This window comes from Erythrolamprus reginae, chromosome 1, assembly GCF_031021105.1.
Source record: "Erythrolamprus reginae isolate rEryReg1 chromosome 1, rEryReg1.hap1, whole genome shotgun sequence".
Lineage (NCBI taxonomy): Eukaryota > Metazoa > Chordata > Lepidosauria > Squamata > Dipsadidae > Erythrolamprus > Erythrolamprus reginae.
The window spans coordinates 402,500,622-402,526,028 of NC_091950.1; the positions used below are offsets into that span (position 1 = coordinate 402,500,622).

Here is a 25,407-nt window from a genome sequence, read left to right on the forward strand (position 1 = left end):
CTTTAGTGGCTCATCCACTCAAGGAAGGGCAATGTTGTCTGCCATTTTTAATGATGGGCAGTAGTTTGTAAACATGAGTCCCAACTTATCCCAAAGGTGCTTTTTCAAGACGTTTTGCTTCTCTTCCAAGAAAAAACAAGAAAGTCCAGTTGCCTCCTGAAAAAGCATCTTTGGGGCAACCATGACTTTGATGACTGAAAAAATCTCTATAGACCAGGGGTAAGCAAAGTTGGCTCTTCTATGACTTGTGGACTTCAACTCCCAGAATTCCTGAGACAATCATGGTAGCTGAGGAACTCTGGGAGTTGAAGTCCACATGTCATAGAAGAGCCAACTTTGCCTATCCCTGCTATAGACTATGAGTTCTAATTTAAATACAAATGGAAGTTAAAGACAGAGTTAAGGAATGGAATTTATTCTTAATCCAGGGACTGCCTGCACTTAGATGTCATCAGACAAGAGTTGGGGAACATCTCTTTCTTGGACCATCCAGATGTGGAGTGAATCATAGCATGGTGCACCCTTAAAGGCAACATCCTGGGGAAGAAAACCAGATGTCAGTTGCAACTCAAATCTTATTATCACTTAGAAAAACAGAAGAACAATCCAGTCCCATACATTCCATATTTTCTGTGTCCCTGGGCTAATTATCAAGGATAAGGCAAAAAACGAAGTGCTATTTCCTTTACATCTTCTTGTTCCCAAAGACCCCTTTAAAGTGCCTGGAATTTTGAGCTGTCTGTGCCACCCATCAACATAGGGAGCAAGGGATAGAGTAAAGGTACGTGTGTAGATGCTTATAGCACACACCTCTGACCTATTAGATCAGTGGTTCTCAACCTTTCTAATGCCGAGATCCCTTAATACAGCTCCTCATGTTGTGGTGACCCCCAACCATAGGTCTAGCACCAATTCTCCCAACAAAGCTTTAAGTTGATTGGCTGGAAGGTCAGAGGGACACCCCCACTGTAAACGCCTGATTAGTTGGATTGTAAAAATATGTTCCAAAGCGCCAGAATAGAAGCGTTTGTTTGTTTGTTTGTTTGTTTGTTTGTTTGTTTGATTGATTGATTGATTGATTTCCAGGCTGCCCTTCTCAATTTCTCAGGGCAGCTTAAAACAGAATAAATACAAAATACAAGTGTGTAGAAATCTAATTTTTTTAAAAACTTCAGGACAAATTTAAAAACTCAATTTTTCCTAAAAATACAGTCATCCACATTCATCCAATTAGCCATTCATAACATCAGCCGGAGTTCCTAACACCATGGGAAATTTGGTTTTTTCCATGGTCTTAGGCAACCCCTGTGAAATGGTTATTACTCTGAATGTAACTCTTTTCCCCCCAGCCCCAACTAAAATCTTCCCAGCTCTTACCTTGCAGACTCTTTCATTGTTACTCTCTGCAAAGAATGTTTTCCAAGCCCTAAGACTTTCCAGGGTATTTTTTCCTTCTCTACTTGCTCCAAATGTTTCTTTCCAGCCCTAAGGAGGGGCTAACAATGTTCCCAGCTCCTATCAGCTTGCAAGCTCTTTCATTGTTACTCTCTGCAAAGAATATTTTCCAAGCTCTAAGTCTTTGCAGGGTTTTTCCCCATTGCTCTATTTGCCCTGAATGTTTCTTTCCAGGTGCTAATGATGTTCCCAGCTCTTACTGGCTTGCAAGTTCTTTCATTGTAACTCTCTCCCAATAAAGTTTTTTTAAAGCCCTAACCAGGTGATAAAATAATGTGCTGGCTAAGGACGCTAGCCAGATGAATACCTAGTAAGCAGATTCGTTTCCCTATTTTCCTCCCCCAAAACTAAGGTGCGTCTTGTACTCCAAAAAATATGATACATATTTCTGAAATAATGTTTTACCTGAAGTTCCTTGCAGCAATCAAAATAAACATTTGAGTGTCATAATTCCATCCCTGTCAACCCAGCTGTTCTGTGCCTATGGGAAACCTGAGGCCGAGATGGCAAGTCTAACAACAACACAGATATTGTTGCATTATGTAACATCTCTATTCAGAATTGTCACAGATGCTGATCACCGACAAACAAAACCCAAAACACGCCGAGGGACAATGCTGCTCACTGCCCCATCCTCCTCCCCTGCCTCCATCTCAGCTTCCCAGCGGCTCAGAACCTTCCTCCCACTTTTCATATCAAAATAGAAACGCAAGGTGTGGGGCAGAGAACAAGTGCAGGAAAAACAAACTGCGTTCTTTGAAGGAAAGCGTTCGCACATCATCTGTACTTTCCAGCTCAAATTAAAGTAAGGGGGTGGAGGTGCTCTTAATATTTATGGAACCATCTCCATCAGATGCCATCATTCTTCCTGGACAGGGGCCATTACTTCTGCTCAGCTACAAAACATCGCACTGTTTATGGTTTTCTGCCTTGCTTAAGACAGGGATGGCTTCCTTGCTTCCTTGCTCCAAAAATAAATAGCACGCTGAGAAGGAAAAGAGAGAGAGAGAGAGAAAAAGCTGAAATAATTAAGTGGAATTGTACATGTGAATGGACTTCTCCGATCAAACAGGGAGCTCAGTGACTTCAGTTTTATGTTCCTAGCGGTGACCAACCATGTCTCTTTTGGAAGCCCATAAAAATAGAATAGAATAGAATAGAATAGAATTTTTATTGGCCAAGTGTGATTGGACACACAAGGAATTTGTCTTGGTGCATATGCTCTCAACGTACATAAAATAAAATATACATTTGTCAAGAATCATGTGGTACAACACTTAATGATTGTCATAGGGGTCAAATAAACAATGAAGAAGCAATATTAATAAAAATCTTAGGATATATGCAACAGGTTACAGTCATACAGTCAACATGGGAGGAAATGGGTGAAAGGAATGATGAGAAAAACTAGTAGAATAGAAGTGCAGATTTAGTAGAAAGTCTGACAGTGTTGAGGGAATTATTTGTTTAGTAGAGTGATGGTATTCGGGAAAAAACAAAGGCAGGAAAGCAACAGTTTCCCAAGTGTCTGAAAGCTTTAAGGAAGGATTTCTGTGAATATATGTGTGCTTTCTAAAAGTATAGCTAATAAAAAAAGTACAAGCCTTCTGCAAAGCTCAGAAGGAAGATATACTCTGCCCAGCAAAGGGCTGCAAAAAATTTTATTACCACGCTGTGGACATGGCTTATTTTGTGGGTGTGGCTTGCCTGCCATGTGACTAGGTGGGAGTGGCTTGATGATCATATGACCGGGGGGTGGCTTAAAGGTCATGTGACTGGCTTAAAGGTAGCCAACTTGATGTCACTCATATCAAGGGTTTGGGTTAGGATGTTTGGCGTCTCCTCACTTTGAAGAGATACAATTTCCCTATTTACTATTACTGAACATCCAAGTATATTATTTAATTCTATGTATATATATGCCGTCTGTACATACATATTACACACAGGCACACAAAAATATACATATATTTAGAGTATAGAGCCGGGGTGGCGCAGCAGGTAGAGTGCTGTAATGCAGGCCACTGAAGCTGACTATAGATCTGCAGGTCAGCAGTTCAAATCTCATCACCGGCTTAAGGTTGACTCAGCCTTCCATCCTTCCGAGGTGGGTAAAATGAGGACCCGGATTGTGGGGGCAATAGGCTGGCTCTGTTAAAAAGTGCTATTGCTAACATGTTGTAAGTCGCCCTGAGTCTAAGGAGAAGGGCGGCATAAAAGTCGAATAAATAAATAAATAAATATATAATACCATATTATATAGTAGATTTATATGTATGTATTTATATGCTGTATATGTATTCATATGCTATTTATATGTATTTATATGCTGTATGTGCATGTATGTACACACACATACAGCTCTTCTAAAATTATATACATTCAACCACATTTACTGCAATAGGAAAAATATTCCCAGAGCCCAGAAGGGAAAGAGAAAAAAATTCAATTTTTTTCAACCGGTTCTGCATACCTGTCCGTACCCATAGAAGCCCATCTCTGACTATATAAGGAGATTGTAAAAAGAGACTCACCTTAGGAGTCTGGATGTAGGTCAAAAGTTGCAATAGGACAGACGTCCTTCTACCAGACCTGTTTTATTTTATTTTGCTATCGTCTGAAGCTTGGTGTGAAAAGTGAAATGAAAGCCCTGCAGTTTTTCCATTGATTTTTAGCAGAAAACGAAAAAAGGCACATTAAAACTCTTTTTTTTTCTTTTTACAGTTCCTAATGCCTCTTCGGGGTGTTGAAAGCCGATAGCACAGTTTCTGGGTATTTTCAGATGAAAAACATTGGAATTTGCAGCATTAAGCCTTTAAAGAATTGGGTGGTTTTTTTTAAGGCACAATACAAATTTAAAAATATAGATACCCCTATACCTATTTATTTATTTATTATTTAGATTTGTATGCCGCCCCTCTCCGCAGACTCGGGGCGGCTCACAGCAAGATACAACAATTCATGACAAATCTAAATATAATTTAAAATATTTAAAAAACCTCATTAACTAAACAAACATACACACAAACATACCATGCATAAATTGTACATGCCCGGGGGAGGTGTTTCAATTCCCCCATGCCTGACGACAAAGGTGGGTTTTAAGGAGTTTACGAAAGGCAGGGAGAGTAGGGGCAGTTCTAATCTCTGGGGGGAGTTGGTTCCAGAGAGTCAGGGCCGCCACAGAGAAGGCTCTTCCCCTGGGGCCCGCCAACCAACATTGTTTAGTTGACGGGACCCGGAGAAGGCCCACTCTGTGGGACCTAATTGGTTGCTGGGATTCGTGCGGCAGCAGGCGGTCTCAGAGATATTCTGGTCCAGTGCCATGAAGTCTGATCTTTTCTTAAAAGTTTTTAGCTATGCATAGGTTGGAAGGAAAATCCATCTTCAGCTTCAGTTCCAAGCCGGGAAAAAGGCACTGGAGATAAAATGGAGGCTGGAGGCTGATTGTAAATAAATGTTCTCTTTATTGATGGAGCAGAACCATCATCACATGTGATTCTGGGCAGCTGACAAAATGGAGTTTAGAGTGGGTGAGTTTTTATACCTTCTAGATTCCTATGGGGACCATATAGCTTTCTGGGGGGAAAATGTAATCGCCTCAATTTAATTTGGCAAACAAATATAATAAATAAATCCAATTATTTGAATTTTAATATTGTTGGAGTTATAGATTAACTGTTTTAGTATTAATTGGATTACGAAGTTGCATTGTTTTTTTAATCTTGTAAGCTTCCCCAGTCCTCAGAGAGGGGTGGCATATCAATCAATCAATCAAATAAATAAATAAACAAATAAATAAATAAATATTATGGAAATTCTGAATATAGCAAACTTTTTTGAAGATTGCCTAGGATCAAATTCCTGTTTTGGAAAATATTCTCCAGTAGTGGAGATCATCTGTCAGACGGATTTCTGGATGTAATTTTGGCAATAGCTGTAGCTCGGCTAGCTATCAATCTTTTTTAGCTTGCCAATAATATTGATTGGTTGATAATGGTTTGGGAGACAAGACAGCTGAAAAGCATAAATTAGTGTGTGACATCTCGCTGAGAAATATATATCTGTAGTCATATCTGAGCCCATGATGAAGAAATGAGGGCTACAGGTAATACCCTAGAAGGCATAATAAAGACTTCTGCTGCAGTAAAACAAATAAAACTCAGCTCTTTCCCTGATAATGTCTGCTTTTTCCTTCCCTCTTCATTCTTCTTCCTTGCTCTCTTTCATTTTTTCCTTCCTTGCTCTCTTCCCATCATCCTATTTTTTCTTTGTATTTCCTCTTTCCCTTTTTAAAATAAATTATAAATAAATAAACAAACAAACAAACAAACAAATAAATATTCCTTTTGTTTTGTTTTTAAGTTTCGTTTTGCTAGCCTTGTGCTAGCAAAAACGGAGTTGGGGAGGGCCACATGTATCCCCCCCTTGGACCCTGTTTTCAGCCGCAATGGCTTCCTGCTGCCCTCTGCCAGTGAAAATGGACCTCGATGGCAGGCACACAGCTGTCCTGAGTTCTGTTTTTGCTGGCAGAGGCACTGCAGGCCGTTCCTTTGCTATTACCAGGGTGGCCCCACGGGCCAGATCTAAGCACCTGGTGGGATGGATGTGGCCCACGGGCCTTGAATTTGACACCCCTGACATACACATAACCTGCAAACAAGCAAACTACATGTCTTGTTTGTGTGAATTTATTTATTTATTTATTATTTACTAATCAGATTTGTATGCCACCCCTCTCTGCAGACTCGGGGCGGCTCACAGCAATAATAATAAGACAATGTAAACAAATCTAATATTTAAGTTAATTTAAAACCCCAATTTAGAAACCAATCATACATACTAGCATACCATGCATAAATTTTATAAGCCTAGGGGGAGGGAAAGTATCAATTCCCCCATGCCTGATGACAGAGGTGGGTTTTAAGGAGCTTACGAAAGGCAAGGAGGGTGGGGGCAACTCTGATATCTGGGGGGAGTTGGTTCCAAAGGGTCGGGGCCACCACAGAGAAGCCTCTTCCCCTGGGTCCCGCCAAATGACATTGTTAAGTCGACGGAACCCGGAGAAGGCCAACTCTGTGGGACCTAACTGGTCGCTGGGATTCGTGCGGCAGAAGGTGGTCCGGAGATATTCTGGTCCGATGCCATGAAGGGCTTTATAGGTCATAACCAGCACTTTTAATTGTGACCGGAAACTGATCGGCAACCAATGCAGACTGCGGAGTGTTGGTGTGACATGGGCCTATTGTATGAACTGTCCAGGGTCACTCCTCAGAAGCTTTCCAGCTCATTTTTAAAATGGATGAGCTGGAATGAACTTGATAGAATATCACCCTGATTGATCTCTTATTATTTATTTCAGTTTTTAGAATAGAAGCTATGTGGACTTCAACTCCCAGAATTCCCCAGCCAGCTGGAGAATTCCAAGAGTTGAAATCCACACATCTTAATGTTAGCAAGGTTGACAAACACTGAACTAATTTTAAAAAAATCTGTTTTATATGTGACATTTACTAGCTCAGTATATACCCAGCCATCTTAGCTTCTTTCAAGAACATTTAAGCCTAGCAACAGATCACACCCAGCTATCTTTCTGCCAGCATGTGCATATCTTTAAATTATTATGCCTATTTCCCCTTTCTCTTGCTAGAAAAACACACACATCCATCCGCTTGTTCTAATGTTTCACCAGTGTTACTAACAAATGCGATGGCAATTGCTCACTCCATCTCCCCTGCCATACATAATCATCTTGGTCTTTAATGCTCTATAATTGTCAGATCCGTAATCTTTGTTGTATCACATAATCGATCTAACCTCCGTGACAAATCATTTGGGTTCCCAATTTACAGCATGGCATCATCCTCATGAAAAAAAAACATAGAAACGTAGAAACATGGAAGACTGATGGCAGAAAAAGACCTCATGGTCCATCTAGTCTGCCCTTATACTATTTTCTGTATTTTATCTTAGGATGGATATATGTTTATCCCAGGCATGTTTAAATTCAGTTACTGTGGATTTATCTACCACGTCTGCTGGAAGTTTGTTCCAAGGATCTACTACTCTTTCAGTAAAATAATATTTTCTCATGTTGCTTTTGATCTTTCCCCCAACTAACTTCAGATTGTGTCCCCTTGTTCTTGTGTTCATTTTCCTATTAAAAACACTTCCCTCCTGGACCTTATTTAACCCTTCAACATATTTAAATATTTTGATCATGTCCCCCCTTTTCCTTCTGTCCTCCAGACTATACAGATTGAGTTCATTAAGTCTTTCCTGATACGTTTTATGCTTAAGACCTTCCACCATTCTTGTAGCCCGTCTTTGGACCCGTTCAATTTTGTCAATATCTTTTTGTAGGTGAGGTCTCCAGAACTGAACACAGTATTCCAAATGTGGTCACACCAGCACTCTATATAGCGGGATCACAATCTCCCTCTTCCTGCTTGTTATACCTCTAGCTATGCAGCCAAGCATCCTACTTGCTTTCCCCACCGCCTGGCTGCACTGTTCACCCATTTTGAAACTGTCAGAAATCATTACCCCTAAATCCTTTTCTTCTGAAGTTTTTGCTAACAGAGAACTGCCAATACAACAACACAGAGACTGCCAATACTAACAACCATTCCCAATACTGTACATTTCTATGAAAACATTGACATTATAGAGCAGGGGTGTCAAACTAGACTCCATTGAGGGCCGCATCAGGGTTGTGTTTGACCTTTGTGGGGGAGCAAAGTAGGCATGGTCAGGGTGGGTGCGGCCTGCTCATCACTCCTGTCCGGGGCGCCTGTGATATCCTGAGCGCTTTGTCAGCGAAAACAGGCTCTTGAGCTCCGTTTTTGTCTGCCATGGTCTCCTGCAACTCTCTGCCGGTGAAAAAGGAGCTCGTGTGGCGCTCCTGAGTTCTGTTTTCACTGGCAGAGGGTTGCAGGAGACCCTGGTGGCTGAAAACGGAGCTTGGGATCCCATTTTTGCTAGCAGAAGCACTGCGGGGCGATCCTTCTCTGTTTCCAAGATGGCCCCGCACAGCCATGGGCTCCTCCCCCCATGTGGGGGGACACCGTTTGGCCAGTGGAAATGGCCTGGCAATGGCACACCTGGGATTTGATCCCGGGACTTCTGCCTTGTAAGGTGACCCAACAGAAAAAACATATAGCCCTTCCCTGGTATAAAGCTGAAGGGATCAGATCTGGTGGCCTAGAGGTTAATTCTCTGCCTCACAAGGCAGAAGACCCGGGATCAAATCCCAGTAAGGGTATGGCTAGCTGATGAGGCCAGAACCAGGCCGAAATAGCGCTATCCTAGTCTCCCTTAATTTTATATATTCAGCAAAAATATGTGATACATAAAGAACATAGTTTCTTGGCTATGAATAAATTAACTGCCTTGAAATGGCCCTGGGTTGGGCCTAGAGGCAAAAAGGAGCTGTGACGTTCCTTCAATATAGCAGGGTGATCCAACAGAAAACACACACACACACACAAACATATATATATATGATCCAACAGAAAAAAAACCCACACACACATATATATATATACTTCAGCCCAGGAATCTCCGTCATGCCGTTCCCAGGCTGAAATCTATCCACGATTTATATAAATAAATAAATATATAATTCTCTGCCTTACAAGGCAGAGGTCCCAGGATCAAATCCCAGTAAGGGTATGGCTAACTGATGAGGTCAGAACAAGACCAAAATAGCGCTATCCTAGTCTCCCTTAATTTTAAATATTCAGCAAAAAACATGTGATACATACATACATACATACATACATACATACATACATACATATATTTGTTCATTTATTTATTTATTTATTTGTTTGTTTGTTTAATTGGATTTGTATGCCGCCCCTCTCCAAGGACTCGGGGCGGCTCACAACATATACATAAAAACAGTAATAAATCAATCCAATCCAATTAGTATTCATAAAAAACAATCGTTAAAAATTCAAATTTAAAAAAATTTCCATTAACATTTAATCAGCAATCACACTAGAAACATTAGTTTTTTGCTTCTGCACATGCGTGGAAGCAAAAATACTGGCGAAAATAGCCCAAATCTCACTTGCGCTCATGAGATTTCAGCTATTTTCGTTGTTTTTTGCTTGGGCGCATGCGCAGAAGCAAAAATATAGGTGAAAATGACAGAAATCTCATGAGATTTGGCTTGCTGTGTATTCACAGGAGCCAAATCTCATGTGGGGCACATGAATGCATGTTTCAGGAGTGCGTGCATCTGCACCAGCTACTAAGGACCATCCGGTTAGCACGGTAAGTGGCTGCCCAATACTGGCCTCGCAGGGCAGATATAACTACTCTCAGGACCAGATCCGGCTGCCCGGCCTTGAGTTTGACACCCTAGTTATAGAATATCACATATGAATAACCTTCTGCTTAAAATAGGGTTCAATACCAACCTGTTCCTAAGGAGATACTCATCAATTATATTAGAGTAGTACCTTGATACTCATTGTTAATTGGTTCTGGGAGGTGCGATTAGTATCAAAAACACTGAGTACCAAACACATTTCCCCCATTAGGAATCACGATATAAGTCAAAAGGCCACTGACAAGTTCTAGTTAATGCCTTGAGTACCAAACAAACGATGAGTGCCAGGACAAAATTTTTGCATCAAAATCAAAAATTCAAAAATCAAAAATATGAATAGTTTCAAAGTAGTTGAGCATCAAAATATCACTGTAATTCTCATTAATTCTAGGGTTTTTGAACAGTCCAACCTTTTCCTTGTTCTTCTCTGTCTCTTCTTGTTACTAGATTTTTGTTTCCTAACACCACTTATTACTTTCATTTACAATGTTGCATGGTTTTCCCTAAGCTCTCCTCTAGTTCGTTCATCATGACTGTTCGCTATTGAAATGCAACTATTTTCACACCCAACCATAACAAACTAGATGCACTGCAATTTTCTAGGATACATGTTAGCCTTTTCATTCATTATAAAACTTTGCTTCTCCATACATTCATCAACTCCATTCTAAAGGGTCAGGTCACTTCATTTATATATTTTACATCCTTCCTCTTTCTCTTAGTTGCAAACTCACATTACTCTTTACATTTCAAGTCAGAATTTTGATAGGGCACCAATGTTCCCAGATAGGCCTATAACAACTTTGATTAAGGCTTTTACATAATGCATTTTAGTCTTCGGAGAGGGGCGGCATACAAATCTAAATAATAAATAAATAAATAAATAAATTTTAGTAAGAGAGATAAGTATAGACTAATATCCCAGATTAATCAGTTCTTGGGACAAATGTTACATTCCATGTAAACAGTAAGCACAGGTCCACTCAGTTTTGACACAATTTGGCCATAATGCTATATGAAGAATTAAAGCCCAGTTTTACCCATGTGGGTTTTTTTTCCCATTTTACCTTCAAGTTATCTTTCTCGGTGGCACAGTGGTTAGAGTGCAGTACTGCAAACTACTTCTACTGATCACCAGCTGCCAGCAGTTTGGCAGATCGAATCTCAGTAGGCTCAAGGTTGATTCAGCCTTCCATCCAAGGTCGGTAAAATGAGGACCCAGATTGTTGGGGGCAGTATGCTTACTCTATGTAAACTGCTTAGAGAGGACTGTAAAGCACTGTGAAGCAGTATATAAGTCTAAATGCTAAAAAATGTTAATACTGTGCTTCTGTTCTATGCAAGTTACCAGTTTCTTGAAGTGAGTATTTTACAACATATCAACTGTACCCCAACTAGATAGCACATGTAGTCTAGAGACACTTATATACAGATATGCATATGCACACAGGTCTGCAAGAGTTTATTTTTTATTTATTTATTTATATTTATGTTGTCAAGTACATATTGGTGATATACAAAGATATAACATATTTATATACATGATACATTATATACTAGTAAGAGAGAAACAATAGGACAGGGGACGGAAGGTACTCTGGTGCACTTATGCATGCCCTTTACTGACCTCTTAGGAATCGGGAGAGGTCAACAGTGGATGTTCTGAGGGTAAAGTCTTTGTCCAGGGTAAAATAAAAGTACGGTTTGGTCCAAGGGAACAAAATGTGTTGTGTTACCCGAAATTCTCCAGATGTGTTATCTGAAATTCTCCGGATCGCACCAACATTAGTCTCAGTTTTTAATTAATTAATTAATTAATTAATTAATTAATTAATTAATTTGGTTTGTTTGTTGGTTGGTTGGTTAGTTAGTTAGTTAAAACTTGTACATGATAGCAAGTTATTGATATGAACATAAACAAAAGCAAAGTAGGTACAGATAAATTTGGACAATAGAACAATAAGACAGGGATGATAGGCATAGAATCCTTCAAGAGGTGGGCGGCATACACATTTAATTAATAAATTAACAATTTAATAATAAACGGTGCGCTTATGCACGCCCCTTGCAGACTTTCCATTGCTTGTAACGAATGAAGATTCCTCCTCCACCCCACACTACGAAATAAAGGTGCAGGTGGGAGGGCATTATAAACAACCACCAAAAAAGAGTGAACGTTCCGAAGCAAAACATATTCCCGGTTCGGTCCGAAAAGAAGGGGGGGGGGAGACCAGAAACAAATAAGAACTCCCGCTTTGGCCAATGGCAGCAGGGCAGGAAGGTATCAAAGGCGTCTGGGAACCAATCAGAAGAAGGCAGGTAGCTTGTGAATGGGGAAGGCCGGAGAGGGGAGTAGCCCCGCGCGGCGATCCCACTTCAAAGCCCTCTTTGCAAGCGAGGGGGATCATTAAAAAGCACGCAAACGCGTTCCGTTTCGAAGGCGATCGATCGAGGCGGGGACCGGAGCAGAGCCTGGGCGGGCGGAAGGCGAGAAGAAAAAGAGCCGAGCGGAAAGGAAGCGGTGGGAGGGGCGCGTTGTCAGGCAGCTCTCGCTCGCTCGCTTGCAGCAGCAGCAGCAGCAGCAGCAGCCGAGGAAGAAAGTAACTTTGCAAAAAGGCGAGAGCGAGGCATGGCCGCAGTCAGGAACCCGGGGACGGTCCGTCTCGGCGGCCGGGCGCGCCGGCTTTGAAGCCGGCGGGAACTCCGAAGGGAAAAAAGGGGGGGAGGCCAACGGCACGGCTTGGGGGGACTCGCGAAAAGCGCGCAGCCTTTTCCGCGCCCGGCTGGCGTCGGCGGATCCTGAGGGGAGCTGAGGCGCTCCGCTCGAGCGGGCTGAAGGGAGCGTCGAGCGCGGGAAGCGCTACGCCGTCGAGGAGCTTCGCCCCCTCAACCCCGGCCGGCCTTTTCTGCAACCGGCTCGGCTCTTGAGGCGTTCCGTCCAGCGAGCGCGCAGCCTTCTTTCGCGCACGGCCGGCGTCGGCGGATCCTGAGGGGAACTGAGGCGCTCCGCTCGAGCGGGCTGAAGGGAGCGCCGAACGCGGGAGGCGCTACGCCCTCGAGGAGCTTCGTTTCCCCAACCCCCGCCCCGCTCCCACCGGCCGGTCTTTCCTGCAACCGGCTCGGCTCCTGAGGCGTTTCGTCCAGCGAACGCGGAGGCTTCCCGCCTCTCGGAATTCGGTCCGACGGGGAGTGTTGCCTCAGCAGCGCTCCCAAGCCGCAAGCATGGAGAGCGCGCACAGCCAGACCGCCGAAGAAGTCCTGAGGCGTTTCGGTGTGCGGGAGAGCTGCGGCCTCAGCGCCGAGCAGGTCCGACGGCACCGCGAGAAGTACGGCGCCAACGGTAAGGAGGCTCCGCAAAAAGCCCGCCTCGCGCGAGGGCTCGCCGGCCGGGGCCACAGGGAGGGAGGGAGGGTCGCTTCGGACGGCGCCGGCGAATGTGGAGGGCTTTAGCCGGACGCGGGTCGCGGTCGTCACTCTCCGGCTGCGCGCGTGAGGTGCGCGGAGCTCAACGGGCTGAGGCGGAAAAAGGAAACGAACGGCGCCCCCCTCCTCCAAATAAAGAGGACTAGCGGCTTTTGCCGAACCGGGGCGAACGGTCCGGGGTCAAGCAAGCATCGCATTGTATTATTTACTTATTTATTTATTTATTACTTATCTATTATTTATTAATTAAATTTATTTAATATATGTTGTAAGCCACCCCGAGTCTTCGGAGTGGGGCGGCATGGAAATCCAATCAATCAATCAACAAAATTATCTATCTATCTATCTATCTATCTATCTATCTATCTATCTATCTATCTATCTATCATCTATCTATCTATCTATCATCTATCTAATCTATCTATCTATCTATCTATCTATCTATCTATCTATCATCTATCTAATCTATCTATCATCTATCTATCTATCTATCTATCTATCTATCTATCTATCATCTATCTAATCTATCTATCATCTATCTATCTATCTATCTATCTATCTATCTATCATCTATCTAATCTATCTATCTATCATCTATCTATCTATCTATCTAATCTATCTATCTATCTATCTATCTATCATCTATCTAATCTATCTATCTATCTATCTATCTATCTATCTATCTATCTATCTATCTATCTATCTATCTATCTAATCTAATCTATCTATCTAATCTATCTATCTAATCTATCTAATCTATCTAATCTATCTAATCTATCTATGCATGCATACATACATACATATGCCGCCCACTCCCGAAGGACTCTGGGCGGCTTGCAACAATAAAAGGACGGTGTAAATAAAACAATGTCAAACCCCATTATATGAACTCATGTGTGTGTATCTTATTATGGATGGCTTTTCCCACGGCCGACCCGGTGGCAGAAAATCCCAGGGGCACGCGAGGAAGGGTGGGCGGCCGGGAGAAGGCAGGAAGCTGCTGCTCTTCGGCATTGGGAGAGCAAAGGGCCTTCACTCCAGTTTCTGATCGCATCCCTGTTAGTCTGGGCCTCGAGAATTTTAGGCGGCGGGTTCCCTTTTCTGAGTCACCTCCAGACGGTTCAAAGGGCCGTTTAAAATAAGCACTTAAGTAGATCGTGGCCCCGGGGGGGGGGGGTTGCTAGCCGGCCGAATTGTGATCTGGAAGCCAGATGGAGGCGAGAGTGGGGGTGGTTTCCGCTCACATTTGCAGATACACTGTCTCTGTCCGAGGAAGCTCCCCTTTAAGTATCTGGGGAATGGAATACAAGGAATTGCTGAGGTTAAGCCATCGTTCATTTGGTTTCACGGGCTTCATGTGTTTGTGTGAATACAATCCTCGTTCTTTAGAAACTAACCTTTTGGATTGGTTTACTCGGGGAAACCATGATAAAGCCAAGTATGGCTTAGTGCAATAGCTGATTTGAGAAGACTTGAGAGGTCAGGGCTCATGTGAAATTTAGGTAGGTAGGTATCTCTCCATCCTTATAAAGAAGATTTACAGAATTAAAAATTTAGATAGGTAGGCAGGTTTATCTATCTATCTATCTATCTATCTATCTATCTATCTATCTATCTATCATCTATCTATTTATTTAAAATCTATATTTATAAAGAAGATTTGCAGAATTAAGAGAAGAAGAGAGAGGTGAACAGACCTCCTCTAATGGGGAGAGAGAGTGAGAGTGAGTCAGTACATCTGAATGACAAAGGGTGTATGTAGGTAGCAAATTTGGAGAGCAAGATGGTTTATAATGCTGCTGACTCAAAACCCAGAAGAAACTTTGAAAATGCCATTGTGGCTAAGGAGTTGGCCTAGAAGTGGATCCGTGGAAACTCCTTGCATAACTTTGGGCCAGGCACCTTCTCATGGCCTCTTCCTTGCCTACAGGGTTGTTGTGGGGAATCATGGATCTTGGGTGATGCTTAGGTAGAAGTACATACCAAATACTAAATACTTAAAAACTGTGCAGGAAAAGGATAATCCTGACCCTAACATTTGAGGCAGTATTTCATAAAGATGTTTCCCAGGTACGAAATCCCTTTTTAACTGGGGATGAATAGAATTGAAGCCTCTGGTCTTTGGTAGACAGAATTGCTCCTTGAGCCTTCAATTATCCTACCACGACTGCAAGTGCCCATCTCTGGTCTGTTTTGGGAATTGTAGGTTGCTAAGAGAAGTACGTTTCTCTCTCCTTTTTTATATGACCTAAGTGCAAATCCATCCGGCAGCTGCTTGCAAGGCATTGCAGCATGGACTATGAACTCTGCCAACCCTGCCGGTCTACCCACTTCAAGATGCTGCGGGACTACACTGCCCAGAGTCCTACATGGATTGTTTGGGAATTATGGGTATTGTAGTTTCAACACTTCTGAAAAGCTAGGCAGCTAGCTTGGGTGCTACAAAAGCTATTCGCTTTTCTCTCCCAAGGTCAGTGAAGATGAGTTTGTTTTTGGGACAAGCGAACAAGATTGGTGGAGTGACCATATTTTCCTCTTTGGTTTAAAAAGGAGGAAGTTCATTGAAAAGCTGAATGAAGTTCAGTGGATACGAAGAAACTAACTTTTACATCAGTGTGCAAAATGGGTTAATGCACAACAGAGAGGTGGAATTCTAGTCCAACCCTCTGCTCAGGCAGAAAACCCTATACCAGTGATGGCAAACCTATGGCACGGGTGCCACAGGTGGCACGCAGAACCATATCTGCTGGCATATGAGCTATTGCCCCAGCTCAGCTCCAACGTGCATGTGTGTGCTGTCCAGCTGATTTTTGGCTTGCATAGAGGCTCTGGGAGAGTGTTTTTGGCTTCCAGAGAGCCTCCAAGGGGTTGGGGAAGATTGTTTTTACTCTCCCCTGACTTCAGAGAAGCCTTTGGAGCTTGGAGAGGGCAAAACATGAGCCTACTGGACCCACCAGAAGTTAGGAAACAGGCCATTTCCAGCCTCCAGAGGCCCTCCAGGGGTGGGGAAGCTGTTTTCTCCCTCCCCAGCCATTGAATTATGGGTCTGGGCACTTGTGCATGCTTAATAGGGCACACACGCTCTTTCGGCACCCAAGGAAAAAAATGTTCACCATCACTGCCCTAGACTCTTTCACCAACAACTTCTGGAAGAAAGTTGTTTCACTGATTTAATTGTTCTAACTGTCAGGAAATGTCTCCTTAGTTCTTGGTTGCTTCTCTCTTTCATTAGTTTCCGTCCATTGATTCCTTTTCCTGACCTCAGGTGCTTTGGAGAATAGCTTGGCTCCCTCTTCTTTGTGGCAGCCTCTGAGATATTGTAACACTGCTATCATGTCTCCCCTCATCCTACTTTTCTTTAAACTCCACATACCCAGTTCCTTGCAACCATTCTCCCTATGTTTTAGCCTCCAGTCCCCTAATCGTCTTTGTTGCTTTTCTCTGCACTCTAATGAATTGGGGGGAAGCTTGGCGAAGCTTTTTGCAGTGGGATAAACCAGATCATCAACCCATTTTAGTCCAATATTACTTACATTGATGTAACAACAATCCAGACAGTTGGTTTCCATCTCTTTCCACATCAAGGCCTTTCATAGACTAAACTAGACTAGAATTGAATTGAATTGAATTGAATTCTTTATTCGCCGAGTGTGATTGGACACACAAGGAATTTGTCTTGGTGCATATGCTCTCAATGTACATAAAATAAAATACACATTTGTCAAGAATCATGTGATACAACACTTGATGATTATCATAGAAGTCAAATAAGCAATGAGGAAACAATATTAACAAAAATCTTAAGGATACATTCATTGTTTCTTTTGCAACCTCTCTTCAGAGAAAGGCAGCATATAAATCTAAATAATAATAATAATAACAACAACAACAACAACAACAACAACTTTTTGCAGCATTCCCCTCTGAATTTGCACCTCCAAACTGTCATTGCATTGCATTGGACCAGAATACCTCTGGAACTGCCTTCTACCGCATGAATCCCAGCGGCCGATAAGGACCCACAGAGTTGGCCTTCTCCGGGTCCCGTCGACCAAACAATGTCATTTGGTGGGCTCCAGAGGAAGAGCCTTCTTTGTGGCGGCCCCGGCCCTCTGGAATCAACTCCCCCCAGAGATTAGAACGGCCCCCACCCTCCTTGTCTTTCGCAAATTACTCAAGACCCACCTATATCGCCAGGCATGGGGGAACTGAGACATCTCCCCCAGGCTTTTATATTTCATGTTTGGTATGTGTGTGCTGCATGATTTTAAATTATGGGGTTTTATATGTTTTTAATATTAGATTTGTTTCATTGTAATATTGTTTTATTACTGTTGTGAGCAGCCCCGAGTCTTCGGAGAGGGGCGGATACAAATCTAATAAATTATTGTTGTTGTTGTTGTTGTCGATTTTCCCCCTCTGTCGCTGTGCCCTTACTCTGCCAAAATAAAGACCCAGTGCGGAAGGTTATGAGAGTCGGTTGCCATTGTACAATTAAGCCTATCATCAACCCTGTTCTTCAAAGTGGGCTAAAACTGTATGCTGACACTTGATTTAAAAAATTGAGTAAACATGTCCAAATATGGATGCTATAAGTTCGGTACCATTTTTCCTGGAGGCGAATGGAAGTGATTTCTCTCCCTGCACTTCCTTTCCTTTAACCTTCACACCCTCTCTTGGTTATTCTCTGGAAGCTGAAATGATACATCCCCCCCACACACTTATAATCCTCTACACAAGGATTGATAGGATTAAATTTTGGAGACTTTGAGTTCAAGTCCCGTCTCAGTTATGAAAGCCAGCTGGGTAATCTCGCGCCAGTAACTCTCCCTCAGCTCAATTTACCTCATAAAGTTGTTTGCTGTGGGGAATATAGGAAGACAGGAGGGTGTGTTCGATATATTATCCACTGAGTTATTTCAAGTAAAAATAATAAAGCAGAATACAAATACAAATAAAAACCTGTCCTTTTTTCAGGTCTTACTAATTGGGGCAACATCTAAATTTATATCTATCTATCTATCTATCTATCTATCTATCTATCTATCTATCTATCTATCTATCTATCTCGGTATGTTTATATGTATGTATGTATGTATGTATGTATGTATGTATGTATGTATGTATGTCTATGTCTATGTCTATGTTTATGTATATATTTGTGTGTATGTGTGTGTATAAATTTTATATTTTATACTCACACACACATCAGTATATAAAAAGCTAGAAATTCTGTAGGGTTATCCTCTCTTCTGTGAGCCACAAAGAATCCTAGGGAAGAAGTTTCAAAAAACCTCGAAGGAAATTCTTTAATAGACATGGCACTGATATTTTTCTGTTTTAACAAAAAACTTTCTCGCATAAAGTTTTCAACAAAAGTTCCCTTTTCCTGCCTAAGAAACCTCAGCTTCCTTGTTGGTTCCTTGCTTCTTTTAATCTAACAATGCTTCAATGCGTCTTTGGTCCTGGCTGAATTCCGTTGGCATATTTCATTGCCACATTTAAGCCATCTTATTTCTCTCTTGGCAAGACTCCTCCCAAGCCAACCCTTTTAGGGCAATATTTTATTTCAGCTACATTTTAGCTGGTCAAGAAAACCTCAGTTGCCCTCCCCAGCTATCAGGAAGCATTCAGCTTTTAAGGAAAGTTGGTTCCCCAGCAACCATCATAATATAATAAGAATATTTGTAATGTGTTTAAATTAGGCTTCATTAAACCCATGATGGTCCATAGGAGAAAAAATAATCACAGATGGGTAATATCTGCACTTCTCAAAACTCTTTCTGCGAAGTTTTGGAGAATTCAGAAACCTGCATACCTAGTTTCTAGAAATCACCTGTAGGAGATCTGAAGAACTGTGTGTGTATGTTAGGGGTGTGTGGCTATTATGATGCCTTAAAAATTGCTAATTTTTAAATTATGTATGGGTAAACCCCAGAATTTATAAAATTCCTGCATAAGTCTGAATCTTAGATCAAGCAGGAAATAGCTCTTTGAATTTAAAGTATCATTTTTCATTATGTAAATGGCATACATTCAGAATGCTGGGGATCCAATAACTATAAAGAAGCAATTTATTTTCCACCTGCCTTGATCTTGAGGAAAAAGAAAGAAAGAAAACACTGGAAATTAATTAAAAAGTAAATCCTCCCCCTCCCTCCCATTTTCTAACTGATGTTTCTTCGGGTAAAAATTAAAGCACAATGAAGTTTTTCCATTGATAGAAACTTTTCCTTTTGGATTTGTGTATCAATACTTGGCATAAAAACCATACTGTATCTGTTTAATGAAGTTCTCATTTAATGTTGTTAATATTCATTTTGTGTCAATTAACAAAAGTTTTATGATGAGGAAGAATTGCTCAAGTGGCTCATCATAGTTTTTATTGCTGTTTTGTTTGGGTGCATCCTTGAATATAAATCGGGAAACTTCTGAACCCCTTTTCCTGTGTCCTTAAATGTCTGAGTACTTTTATAAATAAATAAGTATCTATTTTTTTCTGATGTATTTTAAAGAGCGACATCATTTCCTGGATATTCCTCTTAGCAGTTCTTCAGCAGGGTTTTTCAAATTACGTTGTGTGAGTGCATCTTGGGGTTCCATTAGAGATTAAGGAGAGAGAGAAATCAGTCAAATGCCGCCATATTTATATTTCCAGAGTTTTGCCTCATGTTCAGGGGTTTCTGATTTCCCCCCTTTTTAACCATAACCTGAAAAAGTGTGAAAATCCCTGATCTATAGGATTGGTGCCTACCCAGTTCAAAACCTACTTTGGTAACCTTAAAAAAAGCAGGACAGAGCCTTAGTCTGCTATTCTAGCATAAGGTGATTTATATACAATATCAGTTTCCCATCCTAGCAACTTAAGGTAACGCTTAACCTGCTTGGACTTCAGTCTCTCAGAATTCTGCAGCTGACTTCCCACCATTCCCAGATATCAGTGGAAATAGTGATGCTTCAGCACATTTATTTATTTATTTGTCAAACAATTATAGGGTGATCATTTGTACATATAAAACATTAGATAAGTAATGATAAAAAGTAGACAATAGGACAGGGACGGTAGGCACAATGGTGCGCTTATGCACGCCCCTTACAGACCTCTTAGAAAGGAGGAGGGGTCAATTGTAGATAGTCTAAGGTTAAAGGTTTTGGGGTTAGGAGTAGAAAGCACAGAATCAGGTAGTGCATTCCAGGCGTTGATTACTCTGTTGCTGAAGTCGTATTTTTTGCAGTCAAGTTTGGAGCGGTTAACATTTAGTTTAAATCGATTTCGTGCTCGTGTGTTGTTGCGGTTGAAGGTGAAGTAGTCGTTAACAGGTAAGACATTTTGTTATATGATTTTATGAACTATAATTAAGTCGGAACGGAGACGACGGAGTTGTAAGTTGTCTAAACCAAGAATTTCAAGTCTGGTGGAGTAAGGTATTTTGTTGTGAGAAGAGGAATGAAGGACTCTTCTTGTGAAATATTTCTGGACTCTCTCAATTGTGTTGATGTCAGATATGCAATGTGGGTTCCATATAGGCGAGCTGTATTCTAGGATTGCAAAATTACGGGCGGCTGGTCTTTGCTGACAGGCAGATGTTTTCTAAAGTCTTTCCAAGCAATCTTTCCTAGCAGACTAGGGATGCAAAGGATTAGTTCTGCTCTTTTTCCAAAAAAAATATAATAAAGCAAGTGTTATATCACAGTGTATCCTTGAGGACTAGGAACTTCTGAGTTTTATTTTCTCAATGCTAAACTGCATCTATGCTGTTTGGTAGTTAAGACAAAAGGCTGGAAACTGGGAGTTTGAGTTCTACTCCTTTAGGCACAAAGCCAGCTGGGTGATCTTGGGCCTGTCACTCTCTCTCAGCCCTAAGGAGGAGGCAATGGCAAGTCATTCCTGAAAAACTTTCCAAGAAAATTGCAGGGATTTGTCCAGGCAGAGATCTGAGATCTGAACAAAAGCAAACAACAACAAGAAACCTCAGTGATAAATTGATCGCAAATAGGAGGATTTACATTTTTATTTATTTATTTATTTTGTCAAGTACATATTGGTAGTAAGTATACAAAGATACAACAATGTTTATATACATGATATTGGTACTAATAATAGAGAAACATTAGAACAGACATGGTAGGCACGCTGGTGCACTTACGCACGCCCCTTACAACCCAACAAGACCGACACAGACTTCAGAGGATAATCAGAACTGCAGAAAAAACAGTTGCTGCCAACCTGCCTTCCATTGAGGACCTGTATACTGCACGAGTCAAAAAGAGGGCGGGGAAAATATTTACTGACCCCTCACATCCTGGACACAAATTGTTTCAACTCCTACCCTCAAAACATTGCTACAGAGCACTGCACACCAAGACAATTAGACACAAGAACAGTTTTTTTCGAACACCATCACTCTACTAAACAAATAATTCCCTCAACACTGTCAGACTTTCTACTAAATCTGCACTTCTATTCTACTAGTTTTTCTCATCATTCCTATCACCCATTTCCTCCCATGTTGACTGTATGACTGTAACTTGTTGCTTATATCCTAAGATTTTTATTAATATTGCTTCTTCATTGCTTATTTGACCCCTATGACAATCATTAAGTGTCGTACCACATGATTCTTGACAAATGTATATTTTCTTTTATGTACGCTGAGAGCATATGCATCAAGACAAATTTCTTGTGTGTCCAATCACACTTGGCCAATAAAATTCTATTCTATTCTGACCTCTTAGGAACCACGTGAGGTCAACAGTGGATAGTCTAAGGGTAAAGTTTTGGGGGGTAGGTGATGATACTATAGAGTCAGATAGTGAGTTCCATGCATTAGCTACTCGGTTACTAAAATCATAATTCCTACCGTCGAGTTTGGAGCGATTTACTTTGAGTTTGTATCTGTGTGTGCCTGTGTATTGTTGTGGTTGAAGCTCAAGTAGTCGTTGACAGGAAGGACATTGTAGCAGATAATTTTATGTGCTATGCTTAGGTCGTTTTTAAGGCAATGTAGTTCTAAGCTTTCTAAGTCTAGGATTTCGAGTCTGGCTGCGTAGGGTATTCTGTTACGTGTGGAGGAGTGGAGGGCTCTTCTTGTGAAGTATTTCTGGATGTTTTCTAATGTATTTATATATATTATACATAATATACATTATATTTTATACATAATAGATAGATTTATATTGTATTGGCAGTTCGGTGTTAGCAAAAACTTCAGAAGAAAAGGATTTAGGGGTAGTGATTTCTGACAGTCTCAAAATGGGTGAACAGTGCAGTCAGGCGGTAGGGAAAGCAAGTAGGATGCTTGGCTGCATAGCTAGAGGTTTAACAAGCAGGAAGAGGGAGATTATGATCCCGCTGTATAGAGCACTGGTGAGACCCCATTTGGAATACTGTGTTCAGTTCTGGAGACCTCACCTACAAAAAGATATTGACAAAATGGAACGGGTCCAAAGATGGGCTACAAGAATGGTGGAAGGTCTTAAGCATAAAACTTATCAGGAAAGACTTAATGAACTCAATCTGTATAGTCTGGAGGACAGAAGGAAAAGGGGGGACATGATCGAAACATTTAAATATATTAAAGGGTTAAATAAGGTCCAGGAGGGAAGTGTTTTTAATAGGAAAGTGAACACAAGAACAAGGGGACACAATCTGAAGTTAGTTGGGGGAAAGATCAAAAGCAACATGAGAAAATATTATTTTACTGAAAGAGTAGTAGATCCTTGGAACAAACTTCCAGCAGACGTGGTAGATAAATCCACAGTAACTGAATTTAAACATGCCTGGCATAAACATATATCCATCCTAAGATAAAATACAGAAAATAGTATAAGGGCAGACTAGATGGACCATGAGGTCTTTTTCTGCCGTCAGACTTCTATGTTTCTATATAGTTTTAAGTTAACCATTGCATATGCTTCTCATAATAAATGATATTTTTTTTCTCATTAGTTTTTTTCCTGGGGGTGCCTCGCATGTTAGGTGAATGTGAGGCCAATCCTGACATGGTTTGGAGCGTCCTTTTGGTATAGTGCTTTGCATTCTGGCCTGAAAAATCAGCAGACTGTGAGTTCTAGTCCCACCTAAACATGGAAGCTGGCTTGATAAATTTGGGCCAATCAGGTTCGCTGAGCCCAACCCACCTCACACAATTGTTATGGGAAAAATAGAAGAAAGAGTATTGTGTACGTTCCCTACCTTGAGTTATTTAGTGGAAAAGAATGAAGAAAAAAAATGTAAAATAAATAAAGTGGAGTGAGGCTAATTTAGTACTTCTATTTATGCTAGGCTGAGAAATCAACAAAAGGCCCAATCACTTCTGTTTCTTGCCAAAATAGAACAAGGTTGTGTCCTTTAAAGTCTCTGGGAATTCAGCTCAACTTAAAGGACACTTTTAAAATAAATACGAGTACATGCCATTAAGTTGCCCTGTTTGAAAGTAGCATGTTCGGTTGTACAGATATTATTGGATTATTCTCATTTATCCCCTTTCTGATCTTCCAGGGGCTTTCTCCTTTGTGTGTCAATTTCTCACCCACAGGAAAAAAAACAAATTGTGGCTTCAGTAACATTCTTTGCTTCCTCTCAGACCAGTGGTTTTCATTCTTGATGACGTTAAGATATCTGGGAACTCAATTCCCAGAATTCCCCAGCCAGGGATTGTGGAAATTGAAGTACAGCTGTGGCGGGGAGGGCGTTTGCCCAGGTTCGCCTGGTGCACCAGTTGCAGCCCTATTTGGACAGAGGGAGTCTTTTCTCACAGTCACACATGCCCTCATCACCTCGAGGTTCGACTACTGCAATGCTCTCTACATGAGGCTACCTTTGAAAAGTGTTCGGAAACTTCAGATCGTGCAGAATGTAGCTGCGTGAGCTATCATGGGCCTCCCTAGATACGCCCATGTCTCGTCAACACTCTGCGGCTTGCACTGGCTGCCGATCAGTTTTCGGTCACAATTCAAAGTGTTGGTAATGACCTATAAAGCCCTACATGGCGTCGGACCAGAATACCTAGGGGACTGCCTTCTGCCGCACGAATTCCAGCGGCCGATTAGGTCCCACAGAGTTGGCCTTCTCCAGGTCCCGTCAACTAAACAATGTCGTCTGGCGTTACCTAGGGGAAGAGCCTTCTCTGTGGCGGCCCCGGCCCTCTGGAATCAACTCCCCCCTGAGATTCGAATTGCCCCCACCCTCCTTGCCTTCTGTAAGATGTTGAAGACCCATCTATACCGCCAAGCATGGGGGGATTAATTTCTCCCCTTACCTTTCCTGACTCAACATATGAGATTGGTGTGATTGTTTTAGAATTGCTAGTTTTTAATAATAATGGATGTTTTTTTAATATAGTTTATATTAGATTTGTATTCTATTGTATTTATTGTTGTTATGAGACGCTCCGAGTCCTCGGAGAGGGGCGGCATACAAATCTAATAAGTGATGATGATGATGATGATGGCTGGAAAAAATACTTCAAAAATGGCTAAGTTCAGTAAAAGAGGCACCGAAATTTTCATCCTCTTTTAGGGGGGAACAAGGTGCGTCTTATACTCTGAAAAATATGGTATATTCTGACAGATATTTTCCTTCACAGGTAACTCCATTGAGAATGGGTGGTTATTATTATTATTATTATTTATTTATTAAATTTGTGTGCCGCCCCTCTACGCAGACTCGGGGCGGCTAACAACAATAAAAAGACAACGTAAACAAATCTAATATTAAAAAATCTAAAAACCTCAATTTAAGAGATCAGTCATACATATAGTCATACCATACATAATTTTTATAAGCCTAGGGGAAGGGAATATTTCAATTCCCCCATGCCTGACGACAGAGGTGGGTTTTTAAGAGCTTACGAAAGGCAAGGAGGGTGGGGGCAACTCTGATATCTGGGGGAAGTTGGTTCTATAGGGTTGGGGCCGCCACAGAGAAGGCTCTTCCCCTGGGTCCCGCCAAACAACATTGTTTAGTTGACGGGACCCGGAGAAGGCCAACTCTGTGGGATCTAACTGGTTGCTGGGATTCATGCGGCAGAAGGTGGTCCCTGAGATAATCTGGCCCGGTGCCATGAAGGGCTTTATAGGTCATAACCAACCGATTGGCAACCAGTGCAGACTGCGGAGTGTTGGAGTAACATGGGCATATTTAGGAAAGCCCATGATAGCTCTCACAGCTGCATTCTGCACGATCT

General features: G+C 41.6%; 1 protein-coding gene across 1 annotated transcript in view; it reads left to right on the plus strand.

Moving 5' to 3' along the window:
* The first annotated feature begins 12,144 nt into the window (after window positions 1-12,144).
* Window positions 12,145-25,407, plus strand: part of ATP2A3 (ATPase sarcoplasmic/endoplasmic reticulum Ca2+ transporting 3) — a 215,013-nt gene continuing 201,750 nt past the window's right edge. Inside the window, exon 1 of the mRNA XM_070735166.1 lies at window positions 12,145-13,136. Within this exon, the coding sequence (XP_070591267.1) occupies window positions 13,019-13,136 (118 nt within the window). The 5' untranslated portion in view covers window positions 12,145-13,018. The remainder of the gene's footprint in view (window positions 13,137-25,407) is intronic.